General features: G+C 43.3%; 1 protein-coding gene across 2 annotated transcripts in view; it reads left to right on the top strand.

The window, feature by feature from the left end:
- Positions 1-3,326: 3,326 nt before the first annotated feature.
- Positions 3,327-16,035, top strand: part of cct4 (chaperonin containing TCP1, subunit 4 (delta)) — a 30,399-nt gene continuing 17,690 nt past the window's right edge. For both annotated transcript variants that reach the window (XM_028820115.2, XM_051919689.1), the window contains exons 1-5: positions 3,327-3,643; positions 4,107-4,159; positions 11,529-11,618; positions 12,243-12,351; positions 12,426-12,568. In XM_028820115.2, the coding sequence (XP_028675948.2) occupies positions 3,532-3,643; positions 4,107-4,159; positions 11,529-11,618; positions 12,243-12,351; positions 12,426-12,568 (507 nt within the window). In that variant the 5' untranslated portion in view covers positions 3,327-3,531. The remainder of the gene's footprint in view (positions 3,644-4,106; positions 4,160-11,528; positions 11,619-12,242; positions 12,352-12,425; positions 12,569-16,035) is intronic.

Raw genomic sequence — 16,035 nt, 5'->3', positions numbered from 1 at the left:
AGTACTTGATTAGAAACCAATGTCCCCAGAACTCGTTAATTTTCCAAGGAAGCAGACAGTTCTGTATCCCCACATTGTGTGTAGATAAGATCCATCCATCCATCCATCCATTGTCTCCCGCTTATCCGAGGTCGGGTCGCGGGGGCAGCAGCTTGAGCAGAGATGCCCAGACTTCCCTCTCCCCGGCCACTTCTTCTAGCTCTTCCGGGAGAATCCCAAGGCGTTCCCAGGCCAGTCGAGAGACATAGTCCCTCCAGCGTGTCCTGGGTCTTCCCCGGGGCTTCCTCCCGGTTGGACGTGCCCGGAACACCTCACCAGGGAGGCATCCAGGAGGCATCCTGATCAGATGCCCGAGCCACCTCATCTGACTCCTCTCGATGCGGAGGAGCAGCGGCTCTACTCTGAGCCCCTCCCGGATGACTGAGCTTCTCACCCTATCTTTAAGGGAAAGCCCAGACACCCTGCGGAGGAAACTCATTTCAGCCGCTTGTATTCGCGATCTCGTTCTTTCGGTCACTACCCATAGCTCATGACCATAGGTGAGGGTAGGAACATAGATCGACTGGTAAATTGAGAGCTTCGCCTTGCGGCTCAGCTCCTTTTTCACCACGACAGACCGATGCAATGCCCGCATTACTGCGGATGCCGCACCGATCCGCCTGTCGATCTCACGCTCCATTCTTCCCTCACTCGTGAACAAGACCCCGAGATACTTGAACTCCTCCACTTGGGGCAGGATCTCGCTACCAACCCTGAGAGGGCACTCCACCCTTTTCCGGCTGAGGACCATGGTCTCGGATTTGGAGGTGCTGATTCTCATCCCAGCCGCTTCACACTCGGCTGCGAACCGATCCAGAGAGAGCTGAAGATCACGGCCTGATGAAGCAAACAGGACAACATCATCTGCAAAAAGCAGTGACCCAATCCTGAGCCCACCAAACTGGACCCTCTCAACACCCTGGCTGCGCCTAGAAATTCTGTCCATAAAAGATATGAACAGAATCGGTGACAAAGGGCAGCCCTAAATCAAAGCAGTCTGACTATTCAAAGCAGGTGACTCTTTAGCAAGACAGGTAAATATTTATGTCCTGTAGATAGCAATTAGCAATAACCTGTAGCAGCATTTTCCAGAAATTCTGCCTTTTCTTTAAAACACTGGTTTATAGCCCATTACACTAAGCAACACACTGAAATGTCATTTTCTTTAGAATACTGAATTCTAGCCCATTACAAATACAAAAGGGAAGCAGCTACTTCAGTATAAAATTCACTTATGAGCTAATTAGTAAGAAAAGGGGCCTAAATGGGCAAAACATAAAGAAGAGCGTAATCTTAAAAAGCAATAAAAAGAACATTAATTAATATTACACGCACAAATGCTTGTTACAGTCCCCTAAAAATTACAAAACCCATTTTGTAATTTCTAGACTGACATAAAACAAGGTAGAAAGTGGTAAATAGCAGCTTGTTTAATAAAGACAGGAGTTCAGTTAAAAGCAGAAGGTGATTACATTTAAGGTGATCTGCAAGGCTGAACTCGTGGACCACTTTGTTAAGCCTTATGTTACCAACTAGCTGTGCTACCATCTAAGATGGGTTGAAATCTAAGTAATCAACATAGATTTCAGCATTAACATTTGCAGTGCACCATATATTGAAATGTATTTTGTAATGCATGTAGTAATAAAACACATTATATTTGCCATTCCAACAGATGGCACATCGCTAACATTTGTAGTCATTCCAACATATGGCGCATCACAGACATTTGAAGCAATAAAATGCATTGCATCTGTCATTTAAACACTTGGTGCATCACAAACATTGGTAGCGCTAAAATGCATTGCATTTGTCATTCCAACAGATGACGCATCATAAACATTTGTAATAATAGCATGCATAAATAACATTTGTCATTCCAAAAGATGGCGTGTCTCAACATTGGCAGTAACAAAATACATTGCATTTGTCACTCCAATAGATGGCGCATTACAAATATTGTTAGTTATAAAATGCACTGCTTTTGCCATTGCAACAAATGGGGTATCACAAACATTTGTAGCGATAAAATACATTGCATATGTCATTCCAAATGACAGAGCATCAGAAAACCTTTGCAGCAATAAAATGCTATACATACAGTGTGGCTCATCGCAAGCATTGGTAGTAATAAAATGCATTGCATTTGTCATTCCAACAGATTGCACAACACAAACATTGGTAGTAATAAAATGCATTGAATTTGTCATTCCAACAGATGGAGCAGGACAAAACATTGGTAGTAATAACATGCATTGCTTTTATCATTGCAACCAATGGGACATCACAAATACAGTACTTGCAGGAATTAAATGCACAGCATTTGTCATTCCAACATACATTGCATCACAAATATTAGCACTGCTTTCACAAATACCATACCAAATGGCATATAGAAGAGACATAGCAACTTGACAGACACATACTGTAGATACACAGGTGCTTGTCATTTTATTAAGATGGATTAGCACACTATTGAATGTAACATTGAAGTAGACACACAGTGTTAACATTCAGTGTTATTTGAACCTGTGTTTGACTGCTCATCACTAGCTGCCAGTATTTGTATGCAATTTAAAAAGCACAGAAATAAAGTGAATTTAAATAAAAATGGTAAAAGAAAGTCAAATTTTTTAAACTATGCCAAAGAAAACATATTTCTGAATTCCTTTTAAATGCAAATATCATACTTAAGCACTTTTCTGAATGCGGAATAAGAATAGAAAAAAGCCAGCTACAGTGACCCACTGATTTGTGAAACAGGGTGGAATTAAATCCTGTCGCCACAGTGGCACACCAGGACTGAACTTGAGAGCCCCTGGTGTAGACCAGACCTTTCAGTTTATGTCAAACAGCAAGTGCTCAGACACACAACATTTTTGAAAAAAATGGCGTGTGACTATTCCTGACTATAGGCTTTCGTCTTGTACTCGAATTATTAGAGGAAGGCTTTGTACCATTAAAATAATTCATAAAATAAATACACATTGGTTTGTCCACCTGTATATTTTAATAGCTTCAAGACAACCTGCCATAACCTAAAATAGGAAACACGGACACTGCCACTGCTGTGCCCTAAACCGCCTTTTATGGGAAAAATAACAATCGAAAAAAAAAAAAAAAAAAACTCATTATATCCGTTTTTAGTAAAATGTAAATATACTAAAAACTGAAAATTATCACTTGTAAAAGTGATAAGTAAATGCGCTGCCATTGAAAAATGTGCAAATTTTAATACGGCATGTTTATAAGCTGCCTAGTGACGTCACTTTTACACGCCATATTCTGTTTGGGTCCTTTCGTTGTGTGCGCACAGCCGGTGGTTCTGGAAGCTTCTGACATTTCTTGGTTGCCTCGGTGAAATCGTGGAAAAGTAATCCAAGCCCATCCGTTCTTTTGGATGCCCTTTGTATAGGAAACGGTTATTACACAATATTGGGGGTTAAAAAAGTTTTTCATCAGCACTAAGCAGCTGCCTTTGAATTGAACATCATGCCAGAAATCGCCGCTCCTCGGATGACTAATGGAAAAAGTCAAAGAAGTGCCTATGTTGACCGAGACAAGCCAGCTCAGATCAGGTTTAGTAATATTGCAGCAGGCAAAGGTAAGCGTTTCAAGTTTAGGTGTTCAGTTTAGTTGTGTTGTACTGTTCTTTGTTGTGATGTACTTAGACGTTTTTCTGTGGTAGTTACTCATTAATACAGTAGCAGTCAGAACTAGAAATTATGATTTTGAGCGGAAGTAGATAAAATTTTGGACGTCTCTTCTGGACTGAATTGCCAGTAAGTTGTATTGTCGCTGAGCACTTGGAGTGCTGTATGGTTTCATTGGACTTTTGAATGGGAGTGAAAAATGTGAACTTGAAAACTGATTTCAGGTTGACAAGTCCTTCACATTGGTTTAACGATGCACTTAACGTCAGTTTAAGTTTTAATAATTTAAGGTTCTGTGTAGTTCATAGTTCAGAATGTTTTTGTTATGTATACTTATAGATATGAATTTTATTTTTGTATTTTTTAGTTTTGATGCGGATAATCTTACACGAAATTCTGTTTGCTACTTTTCAGCTGTTGCAGATGCCATCAGGACAAGCCTTGGCCCAAAGGGCATGGATAAAATGGTATTTGATTTACTGTATTTATAAGTGGCATTATTTAATTGGGGAAACGTTTTGAACCCTATATGCAGATGCTTTCTATTTGATGGATTAATATTTGAGAGATTAAAAAAATGTACATTCTGGATTCCTGCAGTATATCTATCCATTTGTCCAAGCTCATATTTTTCTGTTACAAAAGTGAACAAAGGTGCAAGAAAAGAACCATCCCAGAGCTATGGATACCAGTCTAATCCTAGGTACATTACCCACAATTAACTTGTGGTTTAATTACAGGTGCCAGTTAAATTAACCTACATGACTGGATTGTAGAAACATTGTAATGCATTGCATATGAACATGGTGCATTTAATTTTGGCTTTGGGCAGAATTTTATTGTGCCCGTAATTAAAAACATATCAACCAAATCACTGTTTTTAACTACGCAACACCATTTACATATTAGTTTAAAATGGAAAAAAAAAGTATATTGTATTTTAATTCATGACCATACATATGTGACTTTGCTAAAAGCAACAAAAATGTACTGCATTTCTCTTACTGGCTCTTCCAAGTGTATTGCATTTATATCCAAGGCCACTTCTAAACATTTCTTTGTTCTGGCAGCAAGTACAAGTTTCAGCTAGGTGGAGTAATTAACCTAAATTTTGAGATATACAGTGGGTATAGAAAAGAATAATGCATTTCAAAATATTCCCATTGTTTTTGCTTTACAGCCTTAAATGAAAACACACACAAAAAATATTTCTTCCCAGCTTTACTTACTCGGTGCAACCTCTAACATCCAAGTGAAAGATATCACAGCTACTGTTCAGAAAAATTATAAAAAACCAAAAACAAGACATACTGAGGTTCATCAAGGATCACCCCCAATGTCAATATTTTGTTGAACCGCCTTTTGCTTTAATGACGGCCTTGAATCTGTAGGGATCTCCATCAGCTTTGCACATCAAGATTGAGCAATATTTACCCACTCTTCTTTACAGAACTGTTCAAGTTCAGTCAAATTGGATGGTGAGCGTTGGTGGACTGCTATCTTCAAATCTTTCCACAGATTTTCAATGGGATTTAGGTCTGGGCTCTGACTGGGCCACACAAGGACATTCACTTTTTTCTCCTTCAGCCACTGTGAGGTCAATTTTGCTGTGTGCTTCAGGTCATTGTTGTGTTGAAAGGTGAACATTCTACCCATCTTCAACTTTCTGGCTGAGGGTAGCAGATTTTCCTCAAGACCATATTTTGCCCCATCCATTTTTCCTTCTACCCTAATGAGAGTCCCAGGCCCTGTGGCAAAGAAACACCCCCACAACAGGATGCTGCCATCTCCATGCTTTACTTGTTGGTACAGTGTATGGTGTGTTGTGGATGGTGAGCTGCATTGGAATTCCACCAGGTGTACCATTTGGTATTGAGGCCAAATAGTTCGATTTTGGTCTCGTCTGACCATAAGACCTTTTTCCACTTGCCATCAGAATCTTCAAGCTGCATTCTGGCAAAGCTCAAACGAGCCTTAATGTGGCCTTTCTTAAGAAGTGGGTTTTTCCTTGAGACCGTCCCAAACAAGCCACAATTGTGGAGAGCTTGTGAAATTGTTGTCACGTGCACACAATGACTACTCTTTGCCGTAAAATCCTGTAACTCCTTCAAAGTGGCCGTTGACCTCTTGGTAGCCTCTCTTACCAGTTTCCTCCTTGCTCTGCCGTCCATTTTGGAGGGACAGCCAGATCCAGCGAGGGTCCTAGTGGTACCAAACACTTGCCACTTCTTTATTATGGACTTTACTGTTCTCCTTGGGATTGATGAAGCCTTTGATATTTTTTTTGTATCTATCTCCTGTCTTATGACTGTCCTTGAGATCTTTTGAAAGCGGCTTGCCACCCATAGTCAGTTGCACTACCAAGCAAGGGAATGCTCCAGGAACAACTATTTTTATTCTTCACTAATCACAGTGATTACAACTGATCACAGGTGGAAGCCAGTAACCATGGTCTGCAATGGAAATGGTGCTTACGTACATAGAGTTTACAAATATTGTTTAGGAGGGGGGGTGATCCTTTATTAATCTCAGTATTTGTTTTTTATTTTTTAAAATTCTTCTGAACTGTAGCTGTTGTATCTTTCACTTGGATGTTATAGATTGCATTGAGTAAGTAAAGCTGGAAAAAGTATCAGTTTATATGTTTTTATTTAAGGCTATAAAGCAAAAAAATGGGAATATTTCGAAGGGGGTGATTCTTTTCTATACCCACTGTATGTTTTAGGTCTTGTTGAAAATGTTTACTTTTTTAAATTGTCTGATTAATGTGTTGTGCTTGTGTGGAGCAATATAATATAAGCAATGTTTCTAACCCCAACTGTTGACACCCCTTTTGATACTGATTGGTTGTTTATTTATCATGATGGTTTTAAATTGAAATGCAATATACACTGAATAGCTGCTAAGTAAAATATATTTACTTTTTTATAGTTATGACACGTGATCTTCGGACATGAATTATTTGGAACAAGGGGGCTCCGCCCCCTGCTCGCTTCGCTCGCCTACCCCTGGCGTTGGGTATCCTGAAATACATTAGTTGAGCTCGTTTGTTTTTGAGCCGTGCCCGCTTTGCTTGCGGCATTTCAGATGCGCGTTGTAGGCGCCTGCGTTCATTGATTTTATCCAGGCGGGCTCGTGTTTGTATATCCGTCAGTCGAGCTTGTTCGTTTTGAACCCGTGCCTGCTTTGCTTCCGCAGTTTCAGACGCGCGTTATAGGCGCCTGCGTCCATTGATCTTATCCAGGTGGGCTCGTGTTTGTATCGTTGAGCTGTATCTGTACTCTCTCCGGTTTGACTTTGGGCGGGGCGCCGAATCCTGTTGTGTTTGTTTGCTCTGTGGCCGTTCGTTAGTTGAGCTGTATTGTGTTTGAATTTGGTGTAAAGCGTTCAGCGGTTTGTACAATCCCAAGCAGCACATTATTCCCAACTTCACTCCGCATTAGTGCCACTCACAATATGGCGGTGACGCCTGCGCCTTCCGTACTATCTTTGTGGACCTGTGGGGCCTCTGTAGCCTCTTCCGTTTGAATCTGGGCTACAGCGCAGAATCCTCTTTTTTGTGTGGCTGTGTCGTTAGTCGTTAGCTATGGGCGCGTTGTTGCTTCATTTCTCATTCATGTCAGTTGAGCTCTTTTGTTTTTGGGCCATGACTCCTTCGTTTGCAGTGGATATGACTTCGCTTGTGGTTTATGAGACGTGCGCTGTACGCACCTGCGCAGTATGTCTCATGGTATCATCGCTGTGTACCTGCGTCCATGCCATCCGGTTTACCATTCTCGGTTAGTAATATGGATATGCATTTTCAACTGATGTGAAAATTGAGTGCCATAGTGAAAATCATTCGATCACTTGGTTGATATGTTTTTAAGTATGACATGGTCAAACCCTGCCAAAACCAAATGCACCACATGCAAATGCAATGCAGTTAACACATTGGATTGCATTGGAGTACTCCTTTTCTTTCTAGCATTGTAAATTTATCTTATTTGATGACACTAAGGAAGTATGCAGGCATGTGTGTGAGCATGCTGTGGATTGATGTCCTGCCCAGGGTCAATTGATACTTTGCACATGATAGATAGATACTTTATTAATCCCCAAGGGGAAATTCACATACTCCAGCAGCAGCATACTGATAAAAACAATATTAATTAAGGATCAATAAAAACGGAGTGCATATAGCCAATAATCTTGTATAGTATTAACGTTTACCCCCAGGGTGGAATTGAAGAGTAAGCATAGTGTGGGGGAGGAACGATCTCCTCAGTCTGTCAGTGGAGCAGGACAGTGACAGCAGTCTTGTCGCTGAAGCTGCTCCTCTGTCTGGAGATGACACTGTTCAGTGGAAGCAGTGGATTCTCCATGATTGACAGGAGCCTGCTCAGCGCCCGTCGCTCTGCCACAGATGTCAAACTGTCCAGCTCCGTGCCTACAATGGAGCCTGCCTTCCTCACCAGTTTGTCCAGGCGTGAGGCGTCCCTGTTCTTTATGCTGCCTCCCCAGCACACCACCGTGTAGAAGAGGGCGCTCGCCACAACCGTCTGATAGAAAATCTACAGCATCTTATTGCAGATGTTGAAGGACGCCAGCCTTCTAAGGCAGGGGTAGGCAACGTCAGTCCTGGAGAGCCGCAGTGGTTGCAGGTTTTTGTTCCAACCCAGTTTCTTAATGAGCAATCAATTATTGCTGATGAAACACTTATTGCTTAAGTGATAGTTTGATGCTTCATTTTAGTGGTCTCGCTTGTTAAGTCTCCCCGCCCTTAATTGCTTATTTCAATCTAACAGCTAGATGGAGAACTTCTGGCTGCTTTGTCTTTTACATCTTATTACTAAATAAGGAGCCATTAACACACTGAATGCAGCTGTTTAAGATTGAAATAAGCAATTAAGGGCGGGGAGACTTAACAAGCGAGACCACTAAAATGAAGCATCAAACTGTCACTTAAGCAATAAGTGTTTCATCAGCAATAATTGATTGCTCATTAAGAAACTGGGTTGGAACAAAAACCTGCAACCACTGCGGCTCTCCAGGACTGACGTTGCCTACCCCATATCTAAGGAAGTATACAGTAATCCCTCCTCCATCGCGGGGGTTGCGTTCCAGAGCCACCCGCGAAATAAGAAAATCCGCGAAGTAGAAACCATATGTTTATATGGTTATTTTTATATTGTCATGCTTGGGTCACAGATTTGCGCAGAAACACAGGAGGTTGTAGAGAGACAGGAACGTTATTCAAACACTGCAAACAAACATTTGTCTCTTTTTCAAAAGTTTAAACTGTGCTCCATGACAAGACAGAGATGACAGTTCCGTCTCACAGTTAAAAGAATGCAAACATATCTTCCTCTTCAAAGGAGTGCAGGTCAGGAGCATATAAAGTCACAGAGATAGAGAAAAGAGCAAACAAATCAATAGGGCTGTTTGGCTTAAGTATGCGAAGCACCGGGCACAAAGCTGTTGAAGGCGGCAGCTCACACCCCCTCCGTCAGGAGCAGACAAAGAGAGAGAGAGACAGAGTTTGTTTTTCAAGCAAAAATCAATGCGTGCCCTTTGAGCTTTTAAGTATGCGAAGCACTGTGCAGCATGTCGTTTCAGGAAGCAGCTGCACAAAAGATAGGAACGTGAAGATAATCTTTCAGCATTTTTAGACAAGCGTCCGTATGGTCTAGGTGTGCGAACAGCCCCCCTGCTCAATCCCCCTACGTCAGGATCAGAGAAAGTCAGCAAGAGAGACAGAGAAAAGTAAGCCGGGTAGCTTCTCAGCCATCTGCCAATAGCGTCCCTTGTATGAAATCAACTGGGCAAACCAACTGAGGAAGCATATACCAGAAATTAAAAGACCTATTGTCCGCAGAAATCCGCGAACCAGCAAAAAATCCGCGATATATATTTAAATATGCTTACATATAAAATCCGCGATGGAGTGAAGCCGCAAAAGGCGAAGCGCGATATAGCGAGGGATTACTGTAGTTGGCTCTGTCCTCTCTTGCAGTCTTTTTAATACCCTGTGGACCTATTACAAGGTGTGAAATAAATTACTTGCATTATTATTACAGTCAGTGAATTCAGTTGTTACTCCAATGAGAGATGTTACTAACCAACACTGTCTCCACACTTTGTTTCATATGATTGGTTGGCCCTCCACTCACACGCTTCGATCATGGCTGTTACGAGGATGACGATCAGCTATTGGCACTCAAAGCAAAGAACAAATTAGAAAGACTGCATTTGATGAAAACATGCAAAACTTTTGGAATTTTCTTTAAGACTCAAATCAAATTAAGCACTGATTGCTTTATGGGACTACATAACACTTTTTTGTGGAATGCAGAGACCTCATTATTAACCTTCTGTTAATAATCTTTGATTTCGGAAATTTTGTGTTTGTAATTTGAAACTCAAGCACAATATTATGCAGCACAGTACACGTATGACAGTAGCGTAATGGTAGTGCCACAGACTTGTAATAAGCAGACTATAGGTTCATGTCCCAGATCCTCTCTGTGAGGAGTTTGCAAAATGCTTTGAAGTAGTCAGTAAAGTACTATATAAAGGTAAATAATTGTTTTTATTATACTTGATGATTTTTTTGTCAATTTCAAATTTTAAATGTTTTGCACTTTGTGATTCGCCTGTGTCAGATGTGACAAAATTTAAAAGGGAAACAATGAATAAACATTGCTTGTTTTTTCAATACATTCATTTGTGTTGGTTTAAAATGTATTACCTTCTGTTTACTGGCCGCTGAAAATGGCCCAGCTAAATTTCTTGGTTTGAAAATCTGGCCCAACTGAATTTGTAATTGACTAGCCTTGCTGTAAATAACATAGAAATCTGACCGTATCAGACTTTCATTATCCTTGTACATGCTTTTGGAACTGCACATATCTGTGAATTTTTATTTTATTTTGTATTTAGATTGCAATTCTCCCATCAGGAATATAGTTTTCAGGTTTCAGTGCTAAATATATTTGTTTGTTAGTTCCAGCTTACTTTGGAGAAATGCAAAAACTTTATACATGTGTAAAAGTTAAAACTAATGATTATTTTACTACTTTTCAAACCAGAATTCTGAAGGTTTCTCTATTTTTTGGAGCTAATAGTCCTGTGTAGGAAACATTCCCTTATACAAATGTCCTGATGCACATCATCAACAAGTTGTGAGTCTCGGTGTGGCTGTTGCTAAGCTGCAGTGTTTAGAAAGCAAGACCATAGTTCAAGTAGAAATTCCATCTTTTGAATGCAGAGGTGATGCTTTCACTAAGCCTTTGGAAGAAGAATTTATTTGAAAATAATAGCTGGGGGGGCGGCACGGTGGCGCAGTGGGTAGCGCTGCTGCCTCGCAGTTGGGTGATCTGGGGACCTGGGTTCGCTTCCCGGGTCCTCCCTGCGTGGAGTTTGCATGTTCTCCCTGTGTCTGCGTGGGTTTCCTCCGGGCGCTCTGGTTTCCTCCCACAGTCCAAAGACATGCAGGTTAGGTGGATTGGCGATTCTAAATTGACCCTAGTGTGTGCTTGGTGTGTGGGTGTGTTTGTGTGTGTCCTGCGGTGGGTTGGCACCCTGCCCAGGATTGGTTCCTGCCTTGTGCCCTGTGTTGGCTGGGATTGGCTCCAGCGGACCCCCGTGACCCTGTGTTCGGATTCAGCGGGTTGGAAAATGGATGGATAATAGCTGGGATTCACTGCACTAATTCCCTTCATTATGCTTGCTCACTTAAGCCTTGTTGGGCTTCTAGTATTTAAGGTCAACTTATGGTTGATATGTAATAAGCACCTAGTATTTTATTTCCAGAGTCTATCTACTGAAAGGTTTTTTTTTTTTTTTCCCCTCTAGATACAGGATGGAAAAGGTGACGTTACCATAACTAATGATGGTGCCACCATCCTTAAACAAATGCAAGTTATGCATCCTGCAGCTAAGATGGTAGGTATTCATTTGCCCAATATTCAGTATGTTTTTCAGATTTGGTCTTGTAGGCTCCTTTGGCTGTAGGTTTTGTTACAAATATCTGTCTTTAACTGAACAAAATTACAGATGTTGTTCAGTTTCTGCCTGTAGTATGTCAGTACATGAGTTCTGTATAGAATGTATCAGCATTGTATAATAAGTTAACTGATATTTATGTTTTATGTGTAATTATACTGTGAATGTACAATTTCTTGATTCTTCTAAGACACTTGTAGAAATTGGTTAATAAAGATTAAAATAAGTGAAAAGAGTGTAGTATGCATGGTTTGATAAAATTCAAACATTTCATAAATTCTTAAAGTATATCATACAATGTTGAAAAAGGACTACAACCAACTAGAGAAATTGATCAGTAATTGTGAAGATGTTTGAAATGAGTTATGTTGGGACCAAGAGATTCTGTACATAAATGAAATAGACATTTTAAGGATGGGCCTAAGATGATATAAAGAAATATAGAAGCTTGTTGCATCAACTACCCATCATCATTTTTGTTCTGCCTTCATGTACTGTATATTCACTGTAAATCTTGAATATGTCAGCATTTTCAAAATTTTGTATTTTTCCTCTTGTTTCCAGCTGGTAGAACTTTCCAAAGCACAAGACATTGAAGCTGGTGATGGGACCACTTCAGTTGTTGTCATTGCTGGCTCTTTATTAGATGCCTGTGCTAAATTGCTTCAGAAAGGTAAACATTGGGCCTTTTTAATTTTATGTAATTTTTATATAATTTTGCTTGACAATCTTTATCTTGCATTTCAGGTATCCATCCTACCATTATTTCAGAATGTTTTCAGAAAGCTCTTGATAAAGGCCTTGAAGTTTTGACTGCTATGAGCCTGCCTGTGGAACTGAGTGACAGAGATTCTCTGTTGAATAGTGCCAGTACTTCCCTTAGTTCTAAGGTACTAAAAGTTCCATTTAAACAAACTGTTTAAAGCTGTTTTTGTAGAAATATGCTTTTAATGTCTGAACCACACTAAGTTTTAAGTTTGTATTTATGTTGTAAGATTTAATATTTGTAACATTCGCTGGTTTAAAAAAATATTACTGACAACTAATACACTGCTCAAAAAAATTAAGGGGAGACTTAAATCACACATTGGATCTCGATGAGCAAAATATTCAAGTGGAAAATCTTTATTGAGTAATACTATGTATGAGACGAGAGGGTAGCCTCCCTCCGCCTTCGGGTGGGGAGACGGATCCTAACTGTTGTTTGTGTGTATGCACCAAACAGCAGTTCGGAGTACCCACCCTTTTTGGAGTCCCTGGAGGGGGTGCTAGAGGGCATACCTTCTGGGGACTCCCTCGTACTGCTGGGAGATTTCAATGCTCACGTGGGCAATAACAGTGAGACCTGGAAGGGCGTGATTGGGAGGAATGGCCCCCCCGATCTGAAGCCGAGTGGTGTTTTATTATTGGACTTCAGTGCTCGTCACGGATTGTCCATAACGAACACCATGTTCAAGCATAGGGGTGTTCATATGTGCACTTGGCACCAGGACACCCTAGGCCTCAGTTCGATGATCGACTTTGTGGTCGTGTCGTCGGACCTGCGGCCACATGTCTTGGACACTCGGGTGAAGAGTGGGGCGGAGCTGTCAACTGATCACCCCCTGGTGGTGAGTTGGCTTCGATGGTGGGGGAGGATGCCAGTCAGGCCTGGTAGGCCCAAACTTGTTGTGAGGGTCTGCTGGGAATGTCTGGTAGAGCCCCCTGTCAGAAGTAGCTTCAACTCCCACCTCCGGCAGAACTTCGATCATGTCCCAAGGGAGGTGGGGGACATTGAGTCCGAATGGGCCATGTTCTGTGCCTCTATTGTTGAGGCGGCTGACCGGAGCTGTGGCCGTAAGGTAGTCAGTGCCTGTTGTGGCGGCAATCCCCGAACCCGTTGGTGGACACCAGCGGTGAGGGATGCCGTCAAGCTGAAGAAGGAGTCCTACCGGTCCCTTTTGTCCTGTGGGACTCTGGAGGCAGCTGATAGGTACCGGCAGGCCAAGCGGAATGCGGCTTCGGTGGTTGCTGAGGCAAAAACTCTGGCATGGGAGGAGTTTGGGGAGGCCATGGAAAATGACTTTCGGACGGCTTCGAGGAGATTCTGGTCCACCGTCTGAGGAGGGGGAAGCAGTGCAGTGTCAACACTGTGTATGGTGGGGATGGTGCGCTGCTGACCTCGACTCGGGACGTTGTGGGTCGGTGTGGGGAGTACTTCGAAGACCTCCTCAATCCCACTAACATGCCTTCCAATGAGGAAGCAGAGTCTGGGGACTCAGAGGTGGGCTCCCCCATCTCTGGGACTGAGGTCACCAAGGTGGTCAAAAAACTCCTTGGTGGCAGGGCCCCGGGGGTGGATGAGATGCGCCCGGAGTTCCTCAAGGCTCTGGATGTTGTAGGGCTGTCTTGGTTGACACGTCTCTGCAACATCGCATGGACATCAAGGACAGTGCTTCTGGATTGGCAGACCGGGGTGGTGGTCCCCCTCTTTAAGAAGGGGGACCGGAGGGTGTGTTCCAACTACAGAGGGATCACACTCCTCAGCCTCCCTGGAAAAGTCTATTCGGGGGTTCTGGAGAGGAGGGTCCGTCGGATAGTTGAACCTCGGATTCAGGAGGAACAGTGTGGTTTTCGTCCTGGTCGTGGAACAGTGGACCAGCTCTACACCCTTAGCAGGGTCTTGGAGGGTGCATGGGAGTTCGCCCAACCAGTCTACATGTGTTTTGTGGACTTGGAAAAGGCGTTCGACCGTGTCCCTCGGGGAATCCTGTGGGGGGTACTCGGAGAGTATGGGGTACCGGACCCCTGATAAGAGCTGTTCGGTCCCTGTACGATCGGTGTCAGAGCTTGGTCCGCATTGCCGGCAGTAGGTTGAAGCCGTTTCCAATGAGAGTTGGACTCCCCCAGGGCTGCCCTTTGTCACCGATTCTGTTCATAACTTTTAAGGACAGAATTTCTAGGCGCAGCCAGGGTGTTGAGGGGGTCCGGTTTGGTGGGCTCAGGATTGGGTCACTGCTTTTTGCAGATGATGTTGTCCTGTTTGCTTCATCAGGCCATGATCTTCAGCTCTTTCTGGATTGGTTCGCAGCTGAGTGTGAAGCGGCTGGGATGGGAATCAGCACCTCCAAATCCGAGACCATGGTCCTCAGCCGGAAAAGGGTAGAGTGCCCTCTCAGGGTTGGGAGCGAGATCCTGCCCCAAGTGGAGGAGTTCAAGTATCTCAGGGTCTTGTTCACGAGTGAGGGAAGAATGGAGCGCGAAATCGACAGGCGGATCGGTGCGGCGTCTGCAGTGATGCGGGCTCTGCATCGGTCTGTCGTGGTGAAAAAGGAGCTGAGCCGTAAGGCAAAGCTCTCAATTTACCAGTCGATCTATGTTCCTACCCTCACCTATGGTCATGAGCTATGGGTAGATGACCGAAAGAACGAGATCGCGAATACAAGCGGCTGAAATGTGTTTTCTCCACAGGGTGTCTGGGCTTTCTCTTAAAGATAGGGTGAGAAGCTCAGTCATCCGGGAGGGACTCAGAGTAGAGCCGCTGCTCCTCCGCATCGAGAGGAGTCAGATGAGGTGGCTCGGGCATCTGATCAGGATGCCTCCTGGACGCCTCCCTGGTGAGGTGTTCCGGGCACGTCCAACTGGGAGGAGGCCCTGGGGAAGACCCAGGACACGCTGGAGGAACTATGTCTCCCGGCTGGCCTGGGAACGCCTTTGGATTCTCCCGGAAGAGCTAGAAGAAGTGGCCGGGGAGAGGGAAGTCTGGGCATCTCTGCTCAAGCTGCTGCCCCTGCGACCCGACCTCGGATAAGCAGAAGAGGATGGATGGATGGATACTATGTAATTCATTCAGAACACGATGTAACAATGGTCAGTGGAAACTGAAATCACAGGCTGATCCAACTTGCATGAATTCAACATGGCAACTAATAATGTGACTCAGTAGTGTGTGTGTGGTCACTACGTGTCTGTAGGCACTCCTGACAATGTCTGGGTATGCTCCTGATAAGTCGGCAGATGGTGTCCTAGAGGATCTTTTCCTGTGAACTCCTAGTCTGTTTGAGGTGCTACTTGGCGGTATTGGATGCACTGATACATAACATCCTGGAGGTTTTCATTTGAATTCAGGTCTGGGAGGTGTGTGGGCTAGTCAGTGGCATCAATGCCTTTGTCATCCAGACACTGCCTACACACTCTGGCCAGTTGAGGCCAGGTGTTGTCCTGCACCAGGAGGAGCCAGGGCCCACTGCACTAGTGTAAGGCTGGACAGTGGCTCTGAGGATTTCATCCCGGTACTGTTCCCTAACATGTTGAGATTTGTGTGACCCTTCAAGGTATGCCTCCCCAGACCATCACTGACCCACCACCAAACTGGTCG

This window comes from Erpetoichthys calabaricus, chromosome 15, assembly GCF_900747795.2.
Source record: "Erpetoichthys calabaricus chromosome 15, fErpCal1.3, whole genome shotgun sequence".
NCBI classification, from domain to species: Eukaryota; Metazoa; Chordata; class Cladistia; order Polypteriformes; family Polypteridae; genus Erpetoichthys; species Erpetoichthys calabaricus.
This window is presented reverse-complemented; position numbering and strand designations above follow the sequence as displayed.